Below are 20,542 nucleotides of genomic sequence, written 5' to 3'. Positions count from 1 at the left end.
CTATTCTTAAATTTACGACATACCATAGGCCAAGATCACACCACTTCGTTTTTTGTTTTGTCTTTTTGGATACACTCATGGTAGGAAAGCTTCTGACGTATATACGCTGTGCATATTCATAGACACATAGTGCAAGATGGATGCATCCTTTTTGCTTCTGCCTGCACAGTATACATCGCATTCGGTGGGAAGCAGCAAGTTATGTCTTTCTATCTCCCTCCTTCTTGCTGTGTGACCGATATACGCTCAGCGAGGCCATAATAGCCGGTTGGGGCCAGATGCTACTGTATGGCATCCATCCCTTGAGGGACACCCTGTATGTCAGTGTCACTGACTGCTGCAGATGTTCATTACTCCTCCTACTTTTAGGGGAGAGTAGCTGAGCAGGAGGACTAATCTCACCTTATGTACATATAGTGGAATACATACAGCGGAGGGCAAATAACTACATGAGAATGTAGCCAGGATAGGTGACAATCACGGGAATGAAGTGACTGAGCTAACCTCCGCCACCGGCTATGCAGGGAACTGCTGTACAGGAATAAACAACGAGGGGGATACAGCGCTAAACCGGGACTACAACTGCCTTCTCAGACCCCCAACGATCAAAAGGGCATGTTTTACCCTAGCAATACACAATCACTTTAAAAGGTAATAATAATTTTACCTAAATTCCTTCCTTCATTCTAAGGTATGTAAGGGTGATATGAAATTAATTTGAATAAGTTTATATTTACAGTGTGCTATTACAGATTATAGAAATTATAAGTGACACTCAAGCTTTTCACACAGTGTATTGTGCCTAGGAAAGCATGGAAAAAACTTATATTTGATGCTTGGACCACCCATGGCACACAGACCATCGCTGTTACTATGTGCCTCTACTGTTACCTTATAAATTTAGCACACTGCACAGTGGCCACGGTTTTAATAATGTGACTTCAGGTTTTAGTGGAACCGTGGGGTACAAATCTAGATGGGTCCTGAGTTGCAACATAGGCTGGATTTAGTAGATATTGTGTGTCCAGGTCGCTGCATTTAGACCACCATAATTCTTATTAAATGGGGCTGTACTACTACGACTACTGCAAAACCTGCCCTGACACCATACATGCCCATATGCTGCTTGTTTGAGGCACTGGACCCATGGTCCTACGGTCTTTTGAATGTAGCATTACAAAGTGTGCTGGGGGATAGAGAATTGGCAGGAAATTGCATGTCAATTCTCAGAGCCCTTATGGGTACAGTTGTCACTTGATCATCACATAATCTTTGTTGTGTCCAGCGTTGCACATCATGGATATCTCCTTATGTATCTCCTTCTCATCAGTATTAATAAACTGTCAGATCCTACTGATATACAGACCTGTGAAGACATTCTGCTGTAACGTTTTTGGGGGTTTTTTTTATAGCCCCCTGTAAGGATCATCTGTATGAGCGGACAGAGACCAAAGACTGACCTACACATTTCAAAAGCATTTACAGGGTCTGATGCAGAATTTCGCCGCCTTATAGTGTTATTTTGTACATATTACTGTACTTAGATCAGAGCTGCAGTCTGATAAAACAGGCTACGCCAGTGGTTCTCAACCTGTGGGTCGGGACCCCAGTGGGGGTCGAACGACCAAAACCGGGGGTCGCCTAAAGCCATCGGAGCCGAAAATTTTACTGTGTTTTTACTGCGAGTTGCATGGTTTGGGGTCACCACAGCATGAGGAACTGTATTGCGGGGTCACAACATTAGAAAGGTTGAGAACCACTGGGCTACAAGTTTATGGGTGTTGCAAGTCGTAGTTCTAGGTCACAACCTGGGCTCATCCAGTCACATTAATGCACCTACTGTAATGTACCACTACTGCACCCAGTATGGTTATCCTGTTCTTTATGGACTATTCTGTTGGGTCCCTAGGGCATGGAGCACCACTTGTTGGCACAAGGATAAATGGTACAGTTAAGAAGTATAGGACTGTGTTGCCCATACGCTGCTATCACCAGCAGTTCCTATTTCACAACGCAGACCAGTATTAAGCAAACGCAGAATATTATTCTAGGACTCCCGATGGTAGTGGCCATGCTTATAGTTTATCGCTCGCTGTGAGGCCAGGTAAGCTGTGGGCCCCCAGTGGACATATTAATAGCACCCTTACGCACAGATTGGGAATGTTGGCATGGGTGAAACTACTTGTGTATAATGCAGAACTGCAAGCCCTAGCTAAACATGGGGTATATACTGCTTCTCATACTGTAGAAAGCAAGGGGTCTGATACTGTGACCATAACTACTACATGTTACCTGGAACATTTGCAACACAATAGGAAAAAAATGTATTATGATAGCAAGCAACTCTTCTAGCATAGCGTTGTGCACAGAACAGTTTTTGGGCCTTGTGCTGGCCACTGAAACAACAGCTAGGACATGTTCCCACGTATCTTTATGCACTCATGCACTTGGCTGTGGTTTCCACAGTGTTGTGTATGATCTGACTGTCCAAGCCGCAAAACTCGGAGCAGGTCCTATTCGTGCCCATGTTAGACCTCACACAAATATGACACAGAGGTCACAAATTAAACATTTGCAGATAAGTCAGATGGGACTGTGATGGACTTGCTAGCTTAGCAGTGTATTTAATTTGGGTTCCTATTGGGTCTCACAAATTTTCACCACAGCATTTGTAAAAATATAGCCACAAAAAGCTTCACAGTTTGTGGATAATTTAGCCATCCCACATCATGGCCTCCTCCATCCCCCCATAGCCTTGCCTGTGCTTTCCTGCAGACAATCAGATACCAGAGTACTTTTTACAGGGGCCTGAGAATTCAGATTCCCCCAGGGGACCGGAAATGCTGCTCATGTATATATTTTTTGTTCTTTCTAAATAAAGTAAGTTTTAAACCAGAGGACTCTGCACCCTGTATCTTCTGTCTGTGATTGTACAGCGGCTGATTTATTTGTATTTATATACCTGTATATGTTGTACTTAATAGACATCTGCTCTGAACTCTGCATGTGTAAATAACAATACATTATACAGAAAAATAAAGAGTTATTTCACATTACACATTTGTCTGCATATATGCCTGTTTATAATGTTCTATGCTGGTCTGTTACATACTGCAGCCACTTGCTGGAATGTTCGAGGACCTGTCACCCAAAATAAACGCTTCATTAAAAAACCATGATTAAAAAGAATAGCCATTATGTGACGTTTTGGTTGCGTCAAAACATATGCGTTTTCAAATGTAACCATGCACACTAAGTGAGTCATGCACAGTAAATTTACTTGCATTGCTCTATCTCCTTGTTCCTGATTGATGGCTATGATATTCTGCTGTATAGAGAGCTTTGTTAGATCATTGGGCACTTAAAGTCATGTGACCAAGATGACATCACCAATAGTCCTAATCAATACGAAGAAGCGGCGGCATCTAATAAAGTGAAGAAGTTGTATAGACAGCTTAGAGCACCTTATATCTTCTGCTTTGCCTTTATCCTTTTAGTGCAGAGGTTGTAATGGCAGCTGCGAGGCAAGGGGGACCTGGCTGGAAGCAACTTCTATTTATTTTCTACAATGGTATTTCAAATAGAGGCACATGAAGTTACACCCAGCTATGAAGAAAGCTATGTACTGCTAAACTTATATCATATGTATAGAGCAGATCCTATACAGGAGCACTCTAACATCATACATTGTTACAGGAGGACTGTCTATTATGTCCAGTAATCCAGAATATTGGCTAATCTGAAACCCAACATGTTTCTTCCATAAATACTGAATTATATTATATCTTCTATAACTGCATACGTTCATATTGGGAAAATTATCAGAAATGTCTGAGGTAAAACTGTTCTAGTTGCCCATGGAAACCAATCAGAGCTTGGCTTTCATTTTATAAACAACTGTTTGAAAATAAAAGCCGAGTTCTGATTTGTTGCCATGGGCAACTAGAACAGATTTACCTCAGACAAGTCTGATAAATCTCCCCATTGTGAATGTCACATACAACTATATACAATTTTTTCTCAGTTAATGTCCATAAACCCTTGAATGACTATCATTTTCTATACGTCATATGGTCACTTTCTTGTATGCCCTCATGTGCTTAACCCTTTCCTGCTTGGCGCATTCTGCTTCAGCCTATAGTATTCTTTACTTTTTACCAATGCGTCTTCACTCATCTTCAGCTCTAGTGGTTTTTCGAGTTGCTCCTCCAGACAAACTGTTGGATCATTCCTAGGGTGACAAATGTCCATTATAAATTTATGTGAGACATATAGACAATGATGGTGCTTCTTTGATAGGAATATTGTTTAAATAGAACCCAAGAAAGTATCAGGAGATTTTACATTTGACTTTTTGAAGAACCTTCAATTTCCTTTGATTAGATTTTTGTGGCACTGAATTGTGGCAGGGCTGTGTGTGTAACTCTATGGATGATGCAGAGCTGTGTGTGTAATTGTATGGATGATGCAGTGCTGTGTGTGTAACTGTATGGATGTAGCAGAGCTGTGTGTGTGTGTAACTGTATGGATGATGCAGAGCTGTGTGTGTACCTATATGGATGATGCAGAGCTGGATGTGTAACTGCATGGATGATGCAGAGCTGGGTGTGTAACTGCATGGATGATGCAGAGCTGGGTGTGTAACTGTATGGATGATGCAGGGCTGTGTGTGTAACTGTATGGATGTAGCATAGCTGTGTGTGTAACTGTATGGATGATGCAGTGCTGTGTGTGTAACTGTATGGATGATGCAGTGCCGTGTTGTAACTGTATGGATGATGCAGTGCCGTGTGTGTAACTGTATGGATGATGTAGAGCTGGATATGTAACTGTATGGATGTAACAGAGCTGTGTGTGTAATTGTACGGATGATGCAGAGCTGTGTGTGTAACTGTCTGGATGATGCAGAGCTGTGTGTGTAACTGTATGGATGTAGCAGAGCTGTGTGTGTGTAACTGTATGGATGATGCAGAGCTGTGTGTGTAACTGTATGGATGATGCAGAGCTGTGTGTGTAACTATATGGATGATGCAGAGCTGGGTGTGTAACTGCATGGATGATGCTGAGCTGGGTGTGTAACTGTATGGATGATGCTGGGCTGTGTGTGTAACTGTATGGATGATGCAGGGCTGTGTGTGTAACTGTATGGATGTTATAGTGCTGTGTGTGTAACTGTATGGATGTTGTAGTGCTGTGTGTGTAACTGTATGGATGATGCAGAGCTGTGTGTGTAACTGTATGGATGTAGCATAGCTGTGTGTGTAACTGTATGGATGATGCAGTGCCGTGTGTGTAACTGTATGGATGATGTAGAGCTGGGTATGTAACTGTATGGATGATGCAGGGCTGTGTGTGTAACTGTATGGATGATGCATAGCTGTGTGTGTGTAACTGTATGGATGATGCAGAGCTGTGTGTGTAACTGTATGGAAGATGCAGAGCTGTGTGTGTAAATGTATGGATGGTGCAGAGCTGTGTGTATAAATGTATGGATGTAGCAGATCTGTGTGTGCTGTGCTTTAGTGCGACCAACAGGGATATTTCAATTGGTGTAAAATATATTTTTCCTTTTTTGGAAGCCTAAATCTGGGGTGCGTCCTATAGTAAGAAGAGTCTTATAGTCTGAAAAATATGGTAGTTATCGGGAACAGGTCAGGGAGATGTTGAACTGCCAAAATACAAAGCTAAATATTGAGTTATAGGCCTGAAGCCTGTGGCGACACTACTACTTTCTTATTAGCACGCATTCTAATATGGCAGCTATGCTATTTAATAAATGAAAATTATTACATGTGGTTGTATATTTTAGTTTCACCCCAGTAGGATAATGCTGCAATCTCCTCACAAATAAGCATATTCATCATCAGCTTTCCCAATACATATAACGAATATAGTTATATTGAAATGACACTTTACACCCGCTAAGCTTAGTTTAACACCCCCACCCTCTATTTCCAGCCATAACCATTCTGTCGGGAGAGTTTTATCCGCCACACATTCCAGGCTGTGCTCATGATATGAGGAAAAGCTTTAATTGACTAGTTGGAGAGACGCCATATCTAATATTCTAACAAAAAAAAACACATTGTTTGGTTATCTGCCAAAAATTTTAAAGATATTTCCATTCCTTTTTAAACACAATGGCAAAGATTTATCAAAACTGAAGCAACTGCACGTTACGCCAGAGAAATGAATACTAGAGCACGGATTTCAATTATCTGGCGCACCCTGCACTGTACTGGAAGTGTGCACTATTTTTTGTCAGGTGCACCTCTAACATACAACACGCAACACAATTCTGTTGCTGTATTAAATGTGGTGTATGGTCTGACTAAGCAGTAACACACCCCTTCTGGTGCACATTTTTTTCTGTCTTGTCGAACACAGAGCAGTCGCGACACAAAACTGGCGCAGATGCTATGTAAATACATGTGCAAGCAAATTGCAGGTTCTTTCTAGTGCAAAGTCAGACAGGAAAAAGTTACAGCCAGTATAATAGATCAGTGCAAGGAAGACAAAGTAAACCATTTTCTATTAATGTTTACATGTGGCCCTTGGTGGACCCCAATTTGAAGCAATCAGGAAAAATATTGCTTTCTTGTAAACTGACAACCCTTAAAAGTCAACATTTTATTGAATATTAGTTTTAAAATCATATTAATCTTTATTAAGAATATTATTATTATTTATTATTATTATTTTGAATATTTTATACACAACAACAAAAAATCCCCCCCAATCCAATAACCGACCCCCCTCCCCCAGTTCCAGCCAGTATGGCTGAAATCTCACATTCCTTGGATGAGTCTACAGTCATGTTGCCCAACACCATAGGAAACACTACAGTGATGGCAAACCTTTTAGAGGCCGAGTGCCCAAACTACAACAAAGATCCGCTTATTTATCGCAAAGTGCCATCACAGAAATGTAATTTGTGATTTATGCTCCCTTCTCTGTCACAGTGTTCATTGATACAAGCACCTGAGGACACCAATAAAGCAGAAAATAGTCCTTGGTAGAGCTGTCACTTTAAAATAGCTCTGTGCACAGCAAGTCCTGGGACTGCAGGAAGATCCCTTGAGTCATCTCTGGTGATGCCCTGAGTGCCCACGGAAAGGGCTCTGAGTGCCACCTCTGGCACCAGTGCCATAGGTTAGCCATCACTGCACTAGGGGAATCTGCCCGCTGCCAGCGATTGGATGTGCAGCCTCCACTAATGTTTCCTGTGTTTTCAGGAGATAACAGAGAATCAGGTACTTGGGTTAGAGGACTAGTATGTACCATTTTATTATGTTGCTTTACAACTTTCAGCACAAGTTTTCAACAGCGGAACACCACTTTCCAGATGTTAGGTAATATTATGTATATGTATGTGTACCTGCTCTGTAGCTCCATCCATGAGGAATCCTCAAATATTTTCTCAGATACATCTTCCTTCTGTTCTTTTGGCTCTTTCAGTCTAAGAGGCAAAAGTCACATAGTAATAAAACTATTGAATGCTATAGCTAAGACCCTCACTGACTTTGAGAATAAATGAGTCCAGTTCAGGGTCCATGGTGTGTTCATGTGTTCATAAAAAATCCAATTATTGCAATGTAATTCCATGGCATACATACAAACAATACTAAGACCAACTGTGCAATCCAACAAATTTCTTTATATTAATCTTGGATGACAACGGACATGAAGGCATATATATACATCACCAGTTCACGGCTCAATATGCTTAAGTCCACGTTTAAAAGTCCACACTATGGAATCCTGGCTCCACTGAGACGCCGAACGCCCGGTGTGTTCTGTGACGTTTCGGAGGTAACCCCTCCTTCCTCAGACATGTATATATATGCCTTCATGTCCGTTGTCATCCAAGATTAATATAAAGAAATTTGTTGGATTGCACAGTTGGTCTTAGTATTGTTTGTATGAATTGCTAATCGCGGTTTTTGGGAGCCCGTGAACTAGACCAGTGTACACACTATGACACAAGGTGCTTGATTGTTATTTATTGCTGGACTATTCCATGGCATACACAAGCCTTCTCCTGAAGAGGACCTTCTTACTCTAAAGGTCAGTAGATATCTAGCCTTAGTACACTTATGTAACCATGCATACCTGGGCTCCAAACGTTCTTTAACCTTGGCAATGGATCGTACATACGGAGCAATCTGCTTCGCTATTGTTGTTAAGTAGCTGTTTTCCTGTTTCAGTTGTTGGAGATCATGTAATTGCGCTGTTCATACAAAACACAATTGGTGAGAGGAATTATCTACACTCTTTTCCGTCCAGGATAATGTAGGACATGGAGAGGCGCTGCTACATGCTAAGAGGGACAGTAATCACAAGGGATCCCCAAGTCTCCTGTGTAAATGGAGTAGTAATAATGCACGTGTGATCACTGACTGAGGTATCCAAGTACAGTGCTCTGTCATTCCGACATATATGAATGAAGTCTCATGTGGCTTGGGAGTATGTGTTGTTAAAACTACTTTAAATTTTATTCATCTCCAATAATACAGGAATAGATGGAAATGCAAAACTGTACTACTAATAGTTGTATCCGTCTAGAAAATGACATATATTACAACTGTAGGTAGTATCTCAGTTGCATTGCTTTATATTTTTGCCTGATTAATGCTTCATTATAAGAAATTGTTATGTTTTTCAAAATGTTTTATGTAAAATAAAAATTTTAAGTAGGTTTGAAAAAAAGAAAGCAACACATGTAAAGGATTTGCCGGGCATGGAATGGCTGACTCTGCATCTGTCCCGCTGACGGACTTCATATGTCATAGTCATGCCACAGTTTTTTGCTCTGATTCTATGAAAACCTTTCATTTCCTAGTGGTTTTAGAAAACTTTCGGAATGACATGACAATGGCGTGTGAACAAACTGGAACATATAGGACATGCTGAAAAAAGCAGGGTATAGCCCCCTGATCATAAGGAGCAACAAGTGAAGCCATCTTACCTTCATAGATTTCCTGCTCATTGGCAACCCTCTGATATGTTTCCTCCCATATCTAATAAAAAAAAAGATTAAAGGGAACCTGTTAGCAGAAATTGAATCATTAAACCACTACCAGTATGTTGTCAAGCAGCTGAACATCTTCCAGATCGTGTTCCTTTCATGACCCTGTGTGGTGGCATCATCCAGAAAATCAACTTTGAAGTAAGATCTAAATTGGTTGTATAACGTCAAGGGGGCACAGATTTTAATACTAGACTCAAGTTCTCTCTTCCTCAGAAAGCCCCTTTCACTGTAATTGATAGTCCTGCATCCAGATACATCACTAATCAGATCTCCTGAAGACAGATGCATGAAGTCAATCACAGAGGAGGAGGCATTTAGAGCTCCCACACTGACACAGTCTTAAACTCTCCACCTCCTTGACTTTATACAACCAATTTACCTCTCAATTCAAAGTTGATTTTCTGGATGATGCCGCCACACTGAAACATGAAAGAAACAAAAACTAGAAGGTGTTAGACTGTTTTACAATATACTGGAAGTGGTGTATCTGGCCAATTGCTGATGACAGGTTCCCTTTAAATATAATACCTACTCATATTTATTTACCCGATTACACATTGTACTATATAGCTGTGGAACATTCCACTTCCAGAGTCTAAAAGGTGATGTAGACATCACATATCTGTATAAAGATGTGGACTTACCTCTTCGAACGCCGTCCTCATCATTTCTACTGAAGAATATTCCGAAGCAATCTGAACATCCACCTGCTGAGATTTCTGGATGATATCACTCATTGTGTCAGTCTTTATAAGAGAATGGTGTTTTGTGAGGTCTCTGTGCAGTTCCTGGACTTGATCCTTCAGGTTCTGGATCTCCAGCTGGATGGTCTGAAAGTAAAATTACGTGTGTTTTTTCTTTTTTTGCACCTTTAAAATCCTTCTACATGGGCCGGGACCCAGGCAATGTATACGTTGGGCTGGACAGGTAGAAGGATGAGCGTCCTCCTCGCCCTTCCCTGTCCATAGGGAGGCGTGCTGCCGCACCATTCTTACAGCAAAGGATAGAGCACACTGTGGGGCAGATTTATCAAGCTGTCTGAAAGTCAGAATATTTTAAAGTTGCCCATGGCAACCAATCACAGCTAAGCTTTCATTTTACCAGTGCTCATGAATATTTTAAAGGGGAGCTGTGATTGGTTGCCATGGGCAACTAGAAAAATTCTGACTTTCAGACAGCTTGATAAATCTGACCCTGTATCTTTTTTTCCGACAACAGCGCAGTACGGTGACACACGTGCTCACCTTACCATGCCATGCATAATGCCATCCTAGCATGCAGCTAGCATACTGCCACCATATATATGGATGAGTGCAAGGGGCCTTACAGTGTAAGTTGGTTTTGGTCATTATATTGAATTATATAATTCTTATGGCTGCTATTTTCAGGACCACAACAAGGAGCTGGCTGAACCATTTACCATTGTCATTAGCGTGTGAGCGCCGTTCAAGCTCTGATGACAGGAGGGCCAGTGGCTACCACCATAGTAGCCGCTAACCCACAGGTTCAGGTGGCCCAGAAAAGACATTTGCACTCTGAGACGCAGGCACTTCCTGCCGCCTGAACCTGCGGGCTAGGGGATGCTATGGTGGGGTGCACGGGCTGCAAATGTCTTCACAGGGCCCCCTGACCCTGTTGTATATAGATCTCTATGCAGCCATTGCTAACCCTGCCAATAAAGAAATGATTACATGTACAAAGCATCAGTTCTACTCGCTGCTCTGAGCACCGGCTTCCTTTACACAGGCAGTGAGATATGATGACGTCATCATTGTGCTGCCTGTGTAGTCGAGCCAGAGCCCGGGAAGCTGAAGTGAAGATGACTGGCCACTTTTAATTAACTGGGGAGGGTATTGGTACATAGAACTTATTATGAGGCATAGCTTACAATTAATCAGGGGGCCATGTGCATAATTCATTAGAGAGGGGTATTAGGAAATTATTTACTACCCCCCCCCCAGTCAATAATGCACAGCCCCTCTCCCCTTATAAATTATATACAGGGCACCTGTAATACTATACACAGCGTGGACCATGCACAACCACCAAAACAAGGTAAATGTCAGCACACAAAGCAAGCAATAGAATATTCAAAGAGAAAAAGAGGTGTGCCAATAGACAAAATTATGTAAAAAAGTGATAAATCTTTATTTCAACAATAGAAAAACTCCATCAAGGCATGAAGGACACTGAAACGTTGTATTATCTTTGACTATATTGTTAAACAATTACCCGCAATCGTGATATTATTGGAGACACATCTGGATAAAGAGTCCTTGGCTTTGGTAGAAAGGAGGTGGGCTAGCCAGGTTTACAACTCAGTCTTTTCCTCTTTTTCTAGAGGTGTCTCTATACTAGTACATAAATCAGTTGACTTCCGAGTCTTGGAATCAAGGTGCGACCCAGACGGGAGATATGTATTCCTGTTAGGTATACTAGAGGGTATCAAATGTGTCGTGGCAGGAGTCTATATACCGCCTCCTTTTAGATATGACGTCTTGATAAGCTTATTGCGTTTTTTGGAGAAGGTGGGCGACTGCCCTGTCTTGGTTCTTGGCGACTTTAATGCCGTAATGTCTGATAAGAAAGATCGAACAGGGAAAAGAAACCTGGCAGGTACAGAGGGGGTAGATACTCCCTTTGCTAGGTTCTGCCAGGAGGTGGGTTGGAGAGATGTGTGGAGATCTATAAATGGGGAACGTCAGGTATTCTCATGCTATAATCGCTCCCATAATACCCTTTCCCGGATTGACTTAGCCCTAGCCAATGATATAGCTATTGATCGGGTGAGGAAAATACGATACGACAATCGCTCTATTTCTGACCATTCCCCAATGGTCCTCGAGCTCTCTGGTCCTGGGAAATCGGTCCGTAGGTTCTGGAAATTAAATCCGCATTGGCTGACTTTGGTGACAGACGAGGATAAAATTAAGGGAGAGATTTGTAGATTCATTTCGGCCAATAGATCCACGGAGGACCTGGGGCTTATGTGGGATTCAATGAAATCTTTTCTTAGAGGGATACTAAATTCAGAAATTATATATCTGCGTAAGCAATGGGCCAGACAGGAGAGGACACTTAAAAAGGAGGTGCAAGAAAAGGAAAGGGCTTTTCTGGAGAACGGATCGAAAGAGCGGCATGATAGTTTTAATAAGGCACAAGAGGAATACAATAGAGTTATTGCAAATAAGGCGATGCAGAAATTATTTTTTTTGGATCAGAAGGCACATTGTGAGAGTGGAGCACCTTCAAGGGGACTTCTTCAGAAAGTTAAAAAACAACAAGAGGTAAATAGAATTACAGCTATTAAAAATGATTTTGGGGAGGTCACGGTTAACATTCAGGAGATCAGAGAAATCTTTTTAAAATTCTTTCAAGGCATCTACTCCTGAGATTTGGTGGTGTCATTAGGGGAGATAAGGCAATTTTTAGATCATATTCAATTCCCATCTCTTTCGGCGGAGAGAGCAGAGAGGTTATCGCGCTCAGTAACTAGTGCGGAGCTTGAGGAGGCTCTTATATCCTCCAGACGAAATGCTTCTCCGGGTCTGGACGGGTTGCCGCTGGAAATATATAATAGATTTGGGACTATTCTCCTACCTCTTTTGGTGGAGATTTGGGAATTTGCTCTAAGAAAGGGTAGGCTGCCCGATTCGTGGTACGAGGCAAGTATAGTCTTGATACATAAAAAAAATAAAGACCCTTTGGAAGCGGAATCCTATCGACCGATATCGCTTATTAATGCGGACGCTAAATTGGTGGCAAAATTAATGTCAAATAGATTAAAGGAGTATGCGCCATTACTTATACATGAAGATCAATGCGGTTTTGTTACTGGTCGCCAGAGCAGGACCAATATTAGACGGTTGTTTATGGGCCTGCAGATGGGCCGGGGGGGGTCCCGCTCCATCCTGTCGTTGGACGCTTCTAAGGCCTTTGACAGGGTGGAGTGGGACTTCCTCTGGGAGGCGTTGTACAGATTTGGGCTCGGTGGCAAGTTTGTAGATTGGCTTAGACTCTTTTATAGGGCCCCCAGGGTATGTATTAGGGTGAACGGCGATTATTCGGATTTTTTTACATTATCCAGGGGTACTAGGCAGGGATGTCCCCTGTCCCCGTTGCTATTTGCGTTGTTTATCGAACCTCTGGCAATTAAGCTTAGGGCAGATAGGGAGATAGAGGGGGGAGGACCTGCTGGGCCTATGGATAAGATTATGTTATACGCTGATGATGTCCTACTCTGTCTAAAGGATTCTGATATATCCGTGCCGAAAGCCTTGAAGGCTATCCAGGAATTTGGCAGATTTTCAGGTTTTCAAATAAACACCCACAAGTCTATTCTGGTCCCTTTAGACACCGACGCACACCTCAATTATTTGCAATTTGATCTGAAGGTCTCAACATCATGTGATTATTTGGGCCTAAAGATCACGCCCAAGGTAGACGATTATGTTACCTTAAATCTTGCTCCCTTGCTAACAAAAATTAAAAACAAGGTCAATACATGGAATTCGCTCCCATTAAATCGTGCAGAGAGAGTTGTTCTCACAAAGAGTGTTTTGTTACCTCAAATATTGTATATATTATGTAATTCCCCGTGCTGGATAGGCAAGAAATGGTTTGGGTTTATTCGTGCGATTATAAATAAATTACTCTGGGGGAGGAAGAAGGTGCGCATTAAACAAGAAACTTTAATGTTAGATAGGGAAAGGGGCGGTCTTTCGCTTCCTTCCTTCTACCATTACTTTCTGGCGGCACAGACACAGTTTATTCTGGAAAACAGACAGACTTATTTATTTCACGTGATCACTTCATGGTTGGGGCGAAGATTTGAGTCTTTGCCTGCTCTCTTGGAGTCTGGTCAATTGAAGAGTCTTAATGAAAAAAAATTCCCTCTGACGAGGCTATTGGACTATACATGGAGAGACCTCAGGAGGCTATTCGGTATTAAGGGGGGTTTTAAATTTACGCCCTTGTGGGGAAATCGCAACTTTGTAGAATTATATAAAATGGAAGATATCGAGTTTTGGGAAAAAAAGGGGATTAAGTCGCTGGAGCAGCTGGGGGAATATGGTTCACTCCCTTCCTTCCAGTCTTGGTGTGATAGGGGTATTCTGGAGGAAAGGGATCTTTTTAGGTATTATCAAATTGCACATGCATTTAGAAAAGAAGCACACCACGACAGGTTTACGCTACACGAAAGGGGTAGTTTCACAGATTTATTAGATTTAGAATTGTCACGACTTAACTTATCTAATATTTATCACAGACTAAGGTCCATCATTGATCAGAATTACACTCACGTAAGCCAAGAGAAATGGACAAAGCAGGTCGGGTTTATCACAGCGGCACAATGGCGAGACATTTATAGGAATGTGGTTAGATCATCGATAAATTTAAATCATAGATGTACACAACTTAATATATTATATAGAATCTATTTTTCACCGTATTTAATGTTTAAAGCGGGCTTAAGCGAAAATGCTAACTGTAATAGGTGCAAGAATCCCCAAGCCGATATTTTACATGTTCTTTGGGATTGTTCGAAGATCAACTCCTATTGGGAGGCGATATTCACGATTCTGGAGGATCAGCTTCAATGTGCGTTTCCTCGTGTCGCCACGTTCGGGATTTTGGGCTTGCTCCCGATCTCGCTAGACGACAGATCAAAAAGCGACTTGGCCTTAAAGATTATCTTCCTTGCAAGACTAGTATTAGTCAAACATTGGATAGATAACAAGTCCCCAACAGTAAATGAATGGAGTAATTTAGTGCAGCATATAAAATCGTACGAATGCGTCTATGAGAAACGATATAGGAAAGGCAGCAGACTTAATCAAATTTGGAACCAGTGGAGGCTTTAGAGGTCTATCCTCTACCCCGCTGCTTCCTTATTAGGACTGTGCAGACATCCCCAGCATCGATAGAGGGTGGAGAGGGAGGGGGAGGGAGAGGGGGAGCATATACTTTGTTATTTGTTAGAATAAATTGATGGCCTTTACTGTTGGAAGTTAAGGATATGTTGTTAGTTGTAAGATGTTATATAATGATGTATTGTAATATGGATTTAGGCTGAATGTGAAAAAATGCCATGTATTACATTGTTGGAAAAAAAAAAAAAAAAAAAAAAAAAAAGTACATCAATGACCTTGAAAACACAAAAAAAAAAAAAAAAAAAAAAAAAAAGGCATGAAGGACAAGTTAAAAACAATTAAAAAACATACATGAGTCAAAATGTTTGGCACGACCAGGTAAGGTACACCAAACAAACACCTCCTCCATACAGTGGAACCTGGCCCCTAGTATGATACAATTACAATAGAAGGATGAATAAGGCCCAAGCTGTCTAATGACCCTGAACAGATGAAGATAAATCTGCCATAACAATCATAGTGCAGCTATAGGATAAATGGGTAAGTATACATTACGAGTCAGTGGTCAGCAGGCAGGCATCAGTACAACAAGTCAACAGGGCGGCTCAGCAGTTATGGAGGACGTGGAGGACTCCCCACGCGTTCCGTCTCCCAAGTGGAGACTTCCTCAGGGAATAATTATATATTCCCTATAATAAATGGGTTCTCCTGTGACAACAAGTTATCCTATTGATAGGGGCTAATTTGCTAAACGGTCAGGGTCTCAGTGATGGACCACCCCCATGGCCACCCAAGATGAACAGAGCAACCAGACACGGATGTGCCGTCTGCTCAAATCTATGGTGTTGACTGACATAGCCGAAAACTGCACTAGCATGAGGGCCTGGCTTCTCAATTCATTCCTATGGTTTTGACGAAGATAGTCGAAAACTGTGCTTGCATGTGTGACTGGCTGCTCTGTTCATCTTGGGTACAACAGCCCCCTGTTTTCATGATCCCTGCGGGTCCCATCACTGAAACCCCCACCAATCAGCAAGTTAGCCTAACTTTTTGTCACTGGACCAACCATTTAAGGAGAAGGGTGGACCCATTTACAAGTCTGCTATGGGGCGAAGCCTCTCCTAGTTACGACTAGGTAGGTAGCAAACAATGAGTCTATTTTATTCATTTATATGCAGGTGTCAACAGAACCACTTAGAATGGAGGAATTTCCTCCAAGTTCCCTTCCTCAAGGGAAGCTGAATTCATGAGTCCTCACCATTTTCAACACTTGCAGACCTTGAATTGAAACAAATCCACTTGTGCTGTGGACTCTGAAATCAGAAAATCAGATCTCCTCATTAGAGGTGTGTGTTATGGGAATCTGATATATTCTGCTTCCCCCTACATAGACTGTATACTTTCGGCACCATATGCAGCCAACATCAGCTTATTGATTTGGAACCCTGTTTTTAGGAGGTTTTTGCAACTTTGTAAACTAAACATATCTAGATGCTATGTAACAAGTGTGACCAGAATATGTACAGGATGTTCTTCTTCAGGGTCATGTTTATGTATGCTCTGAGGTCGTAAAAAGATTAAATCCGTCCTGAATAACTTCACTAGAAAATCAAGTCAAGTCTATAACATAGCAAATTAGTATTTTGATGCTTCATGGGTGTGGTCACAGGGCCCAGTGTTCTCTCTTTTGCCCAGATTTGCATATGTAATGCACTTTTGTCTTCTCTGCAGGGTCTTCAGCAATAGTCTGGAATATTATTGCCATAATCCATTGATTATAGCAATAATATGCCAGACTACTACTCAAGACCCTACAGAGAAGACAGAAGTGCATTTCATTTGCAAATTTGCATTAAAATGGGGGGGTGGATTGGGGTTCAATTTGTAGTTCAAATATTTATATAAAATTAGGACTAAGTACAGGCTCACCAGAGGACCAGTAGTCCTAAGGAAGGTACTGGCTCTAACTACTAAAATCTGTTTCCTGGGGGTGAATAAAGGTGGTCTCAAAGAATTATTTTGTCTCATCAAGCCCAAGGAACCCTAGGCCACCCCTCTGAATGAAGACTGAAGCGGATGACTACTTTAATTATTACTACACAATGGATCCATCACCTACCTTGTACATGTCTTCAAAACTCCGGCAATGTTTAGTAAATGGGTTGTCTTCTCCTTCTGCCAACAGAACTTTGGTGCTGATATATCGATGCATAGTAGGTTTACGGACAATTGTGCCAGTGATGGACATTTTGTCACAGGAGGAAGTACATCCCGGCATTATTAAAGCCTTGGGGCATTGACTGCTTGAAATCCTAAAGATAAGATGGTATAATGTGATTTCTCTGATCAAAAAAATGCATTGATTTTCCCACATATTATAACAATTAACCCCATATGTAAAGTGTTAATCCAATAACATCCCAGTTACCTGAATCATATGATGTGGGCAGTGCTAAGCAATATCCTATGAACTTGTATGATGTGGATCCAGCTTTGGTGCTAGAGACAAGTCCAGACAATGCTTCCCCTCCTAGCTTCCACCTTCCATCTGCGCTACATGTAAGATGCTTGAGCTTATGTGGCATTCGCCAGCCTAAATATAAATATATATAGACGGGGCTAGAGGTTTGAGCTCTAAGAGTTCCTTGAAACTCTGATATAAATAGTGCCGGCCAGAGCATGTGCTCACAAGTTTGTCTGTAACCCGGCATGCCACTAATCACCCAGGTGCAAACACAAAGGGGGCATGTGACCCGCTGACTAAGGAACGCGCAATAACAATGTAGATAAGAGGAAAGCTGCTGGTCATCTGCCAGATGCAACAATAATATAGTGAAATATAAAAAGATAAAAAATAAAATAGACAAAATAGACTGTTGTATTTCTATACTTTTATGCAATATGTCTGTTTTGTTTTTTAATTTTGTTTATGTAAGCAACATTAAAGACTGAGCCCAATTACAAATATAATGCCCTACAAATCACTGCAATACCTCCCTGTATGTACTAGAATATAATACAAGTCCCACTGTAATTTAATATGTGCTACTTTGTACAATGTTATAACTAAAACTTTCCCCTATGTACAAGAATATAGCTACTATAATACTGCTCCTATGTACAAGAATATAACTATTATAATACTGTCCCTACGTACAAGAATACAACTAATAATAATCTTTATTTATATAGTGCCATCATATTCTGTAGCGCTTACAAATAATAGGGGATATAAACAAATAAAAATACTACATGACAGAGTACAAACAGTGGTATGGAACAATAGGAGTGAAGGCCCTGCTGGCAAGAGCTTACAGTGTATAAGATAAAACTCATAATACTGCCCCATACAAATCCACCACCCCTGGGTATCTGGAAATGTTCCACACATTTCTGTGAGTGAATAGAGGATTTTTAAACAAGTAACACTTACAGGCATCCATTGCCGTGTCCTGGAGCACCACATGTGCTGCTTCCACTGCCCGCACGCCGAAGGTTGAACATTAGCAGTGGCTCCAGACAACGAGCAAACTCAGCCGCAAAGTCTGTATTGATCTGCAATTCACACCAGGACTTTTATTGGAATTTCCAGCATTGTCTAATTCTAATATACTTCGTCTTACAGATACAAGAATTTTCACAGCCAAGGGCTTGCTTGAGTAGTATATAGTGATAACCCACCTTGCTGCTCTGTGATGGCCTCAAGCGATGAGGGAGTTTTACAATTTTCTGCAGACGTTCCATTAGTTGCTGTAAAGATGCACATGCGATTAGTTCTAGAGATACCTATATAATTTGCTCTATAATTGAAGTATATTTGTGTTCTGGCAATACAAAAAGACTTACATAGCCAAGGTCCAGAAATTCTGCCTTGTTAGCCGAGCTAAGGAAGGCAGAACAAGTAACCAGGTGAACCTAAAAGAAAATCACAAAAAGAAATGCTCAAAACATACTACCCCCTACCTGAAGGTACAAAGTTCCATTTCCCAGAACCCTGTAAATACTGCAAAAGAAAATTATAATAAACAAGTAATTGAGTAATTGAAAACGATTTCCAATGTTATAAAAAAATGTATTTACAAAATTTAAATTTGATAAGGGGATTGTTGGGACCAATAGTGAATTATAATGTGGGAGTAATTCAAGCATCTGCTTGGGGCCCGAGCACCCTGGGTTGGCCCGTGGCCACCCAAATCTCCTACCTGAAGTAATGACCTGCCAGATGTTACTGTCAGAAGCAAATCAACTGCATTTGCGTCAAGGGGTTATATTTATTGCTTTTAGTCTGGCCTCTAAAATTATGTGTTTTGCGCCAGAGGCTAAGTCTGGCTCCAAAAGGTATCAGAGCAACAAACTCGCCTGTCAACAGTAAAGGTTGTCATGTGTGGTTTAGAGAACACAAGAAAGGGGAGAATTGCAACTATTGAGGAGCTATTACCGTTCATGTATAGAGCCTAACTTGCTGCTCAGTGGGGGTCTCAGATCACGAGAACAGGGAGTCCATTGGGGTCCCCTCATCGCTCACAGAGATGAGCAGAGCAAGTCCGGTCTGCTCCCTTCATCTCTATGGAGCTGACCGAGTTTGCTTTGGACCCTATCGGACTACCCGCTCTCGTGATCTGTGGGGGTCTCATTACTGAGACCCCACCAATCAGCAAGTGTGGATAGGGCCTAACTTGTTTCCCAGGAAAACCCCTTTAATAGACGGATCTTTGCTAATTCTATGGGGATCTTCTGTACAGTGGTCACAATTTAAATCACAAACAAAAGGATACAATAGAAGATAACACCTCAATACAAAACCACATCATTGTCTCCACTAACAATAGATGATACATACAACTCAATGAGTCAGCTACTGATCACTGCTCCCCATGTCATGGCACTACTATAAAGCATATCACTAAATGCTGTTACTAGAGATGACAGTCCCCATAATCATGGACAGAAAACTGAAGAAAAAAACTATAGCCAAGGATAATAAAAATTAGAAAAAAGGTTTACACTGTTTTTTGCTCATCTGGTTTTCAAAACAAAAATTGGCAAAGCATATTTTTGATTAACCCATACGCGCACCTGGACGTACTATTGCGTCTTGGTGCTGCTGGGGGTGTATGGAGAGAGCTCACAGGCTGAACTGAACCCGACCGCAGCACTTAATTTTTAATCCCATTGGCACCGCCATATTGGATGGCCATGGCAGCAGATGACAGGCTATTAGAGATCAGGAGTAATATTGCTATATACTGCAATACAGTAGTATAGCTGTATATAGTATTAGCAATCAGACCCTGCAGGATTAAAGTACCCTGGAAGGTCTGAAAGAATAGTAAAAAAAATGAAAAAGAAAATATTTAAAAAATATAAAAAAAAGTAAAAGTTTAAATCAACCCCCTTTCCCTAGAACACATATAAAATAAACAGTAAAAATCATAAACATCTTAGGTATCCCCACACCCAAAATGCAAGTTCTACAAAAATATATATATTCCCGGCCATGCACACTGTAACAGAAAATAGCGCCCAAATGTTCGAATCACCACTTTTTACCCATTTTTCCATCCATGAATATTTGAATAAAATATGATTAAACAGACATATACACTTACCGGCCACTTTATTAGGTACACCATGCTAG

At 41.3% G+C, this 20,542-nt stretch overlaps 1 protein-coding gene across 4 annotated transcripts in view; it reads right to left on the bottom strand.

Moving 5' to 3' along the window:
- Window positions 1-3,048: 3,048 nt before the first annotated feature.
- Window positions 3,049-20,542, bottom strand: part of RNF207 (ring finger protein 207) — a 41,130-nt gene continuing 23,636 nt past the window's right edge. For 3 of the 4 annotated variants that reach the window (XM_072156236.1, XM_072156238.1, XM_072156239.1), the window contains 9 exons: window positions 18,751-18,819; window positions 18,586-18,654; window positions 18,338-18,459; window positions 17,024-17,216; window positions 9,676-9,861; window positions 8,969-9,020; window positions 8,113-8,230; window positions 7,379-7,459; window positions 3,049-4,231 (listed from right to left, as the gene is read on the bottom strand). In XM_072156236.1, the coding sequence (XP_072012337.1) occupies window positions 4,093-4,231; window positions 7,379-7,459; window positions 8,113-8,230; window positions 8,969-9,020; window positions 9,676-9,861; window positions 17,024-17,216; window positions 18,338-18,459; window positions 18,586-18,654; window positions 18,751-18,819 (1,029 nt within the window). In that variant the 3' untranslated portion in view covers window positions 3,049-4,092. The remainder of the gene's footprint in view (window positions 4,232-7,378; window positions 7,460-8,112; window positions 8,231-8,968; window positions 9,021-9,675; window positions 9,862-17,023; window positions 17,217-18,337; window positions 18,460-18,585; window positions 18,655-18,750; window positions 18,820-20,542) is intronic. The other variant, XM_072156237.1, reaches the window with a different exon arrangement.

Source organism: Engystomops pustulosus, chromosome 6 (genome assembly GCF_040894005.1).
Source record: "Engystomops pustulosus chromosome 6, aEngPut4.maternal, whole genome shotgun sequence".
In the NCBI taxonomy this organism is placed as follows: Eukaryota; Metazoa; Chordata; class Amphibia; order Anura; family Leptodactylidae; genus Engystomops; species Engystomops pustulosus.
This window is presented reverse-complemented; position numbering and strand designations above follow the sequence as displayed.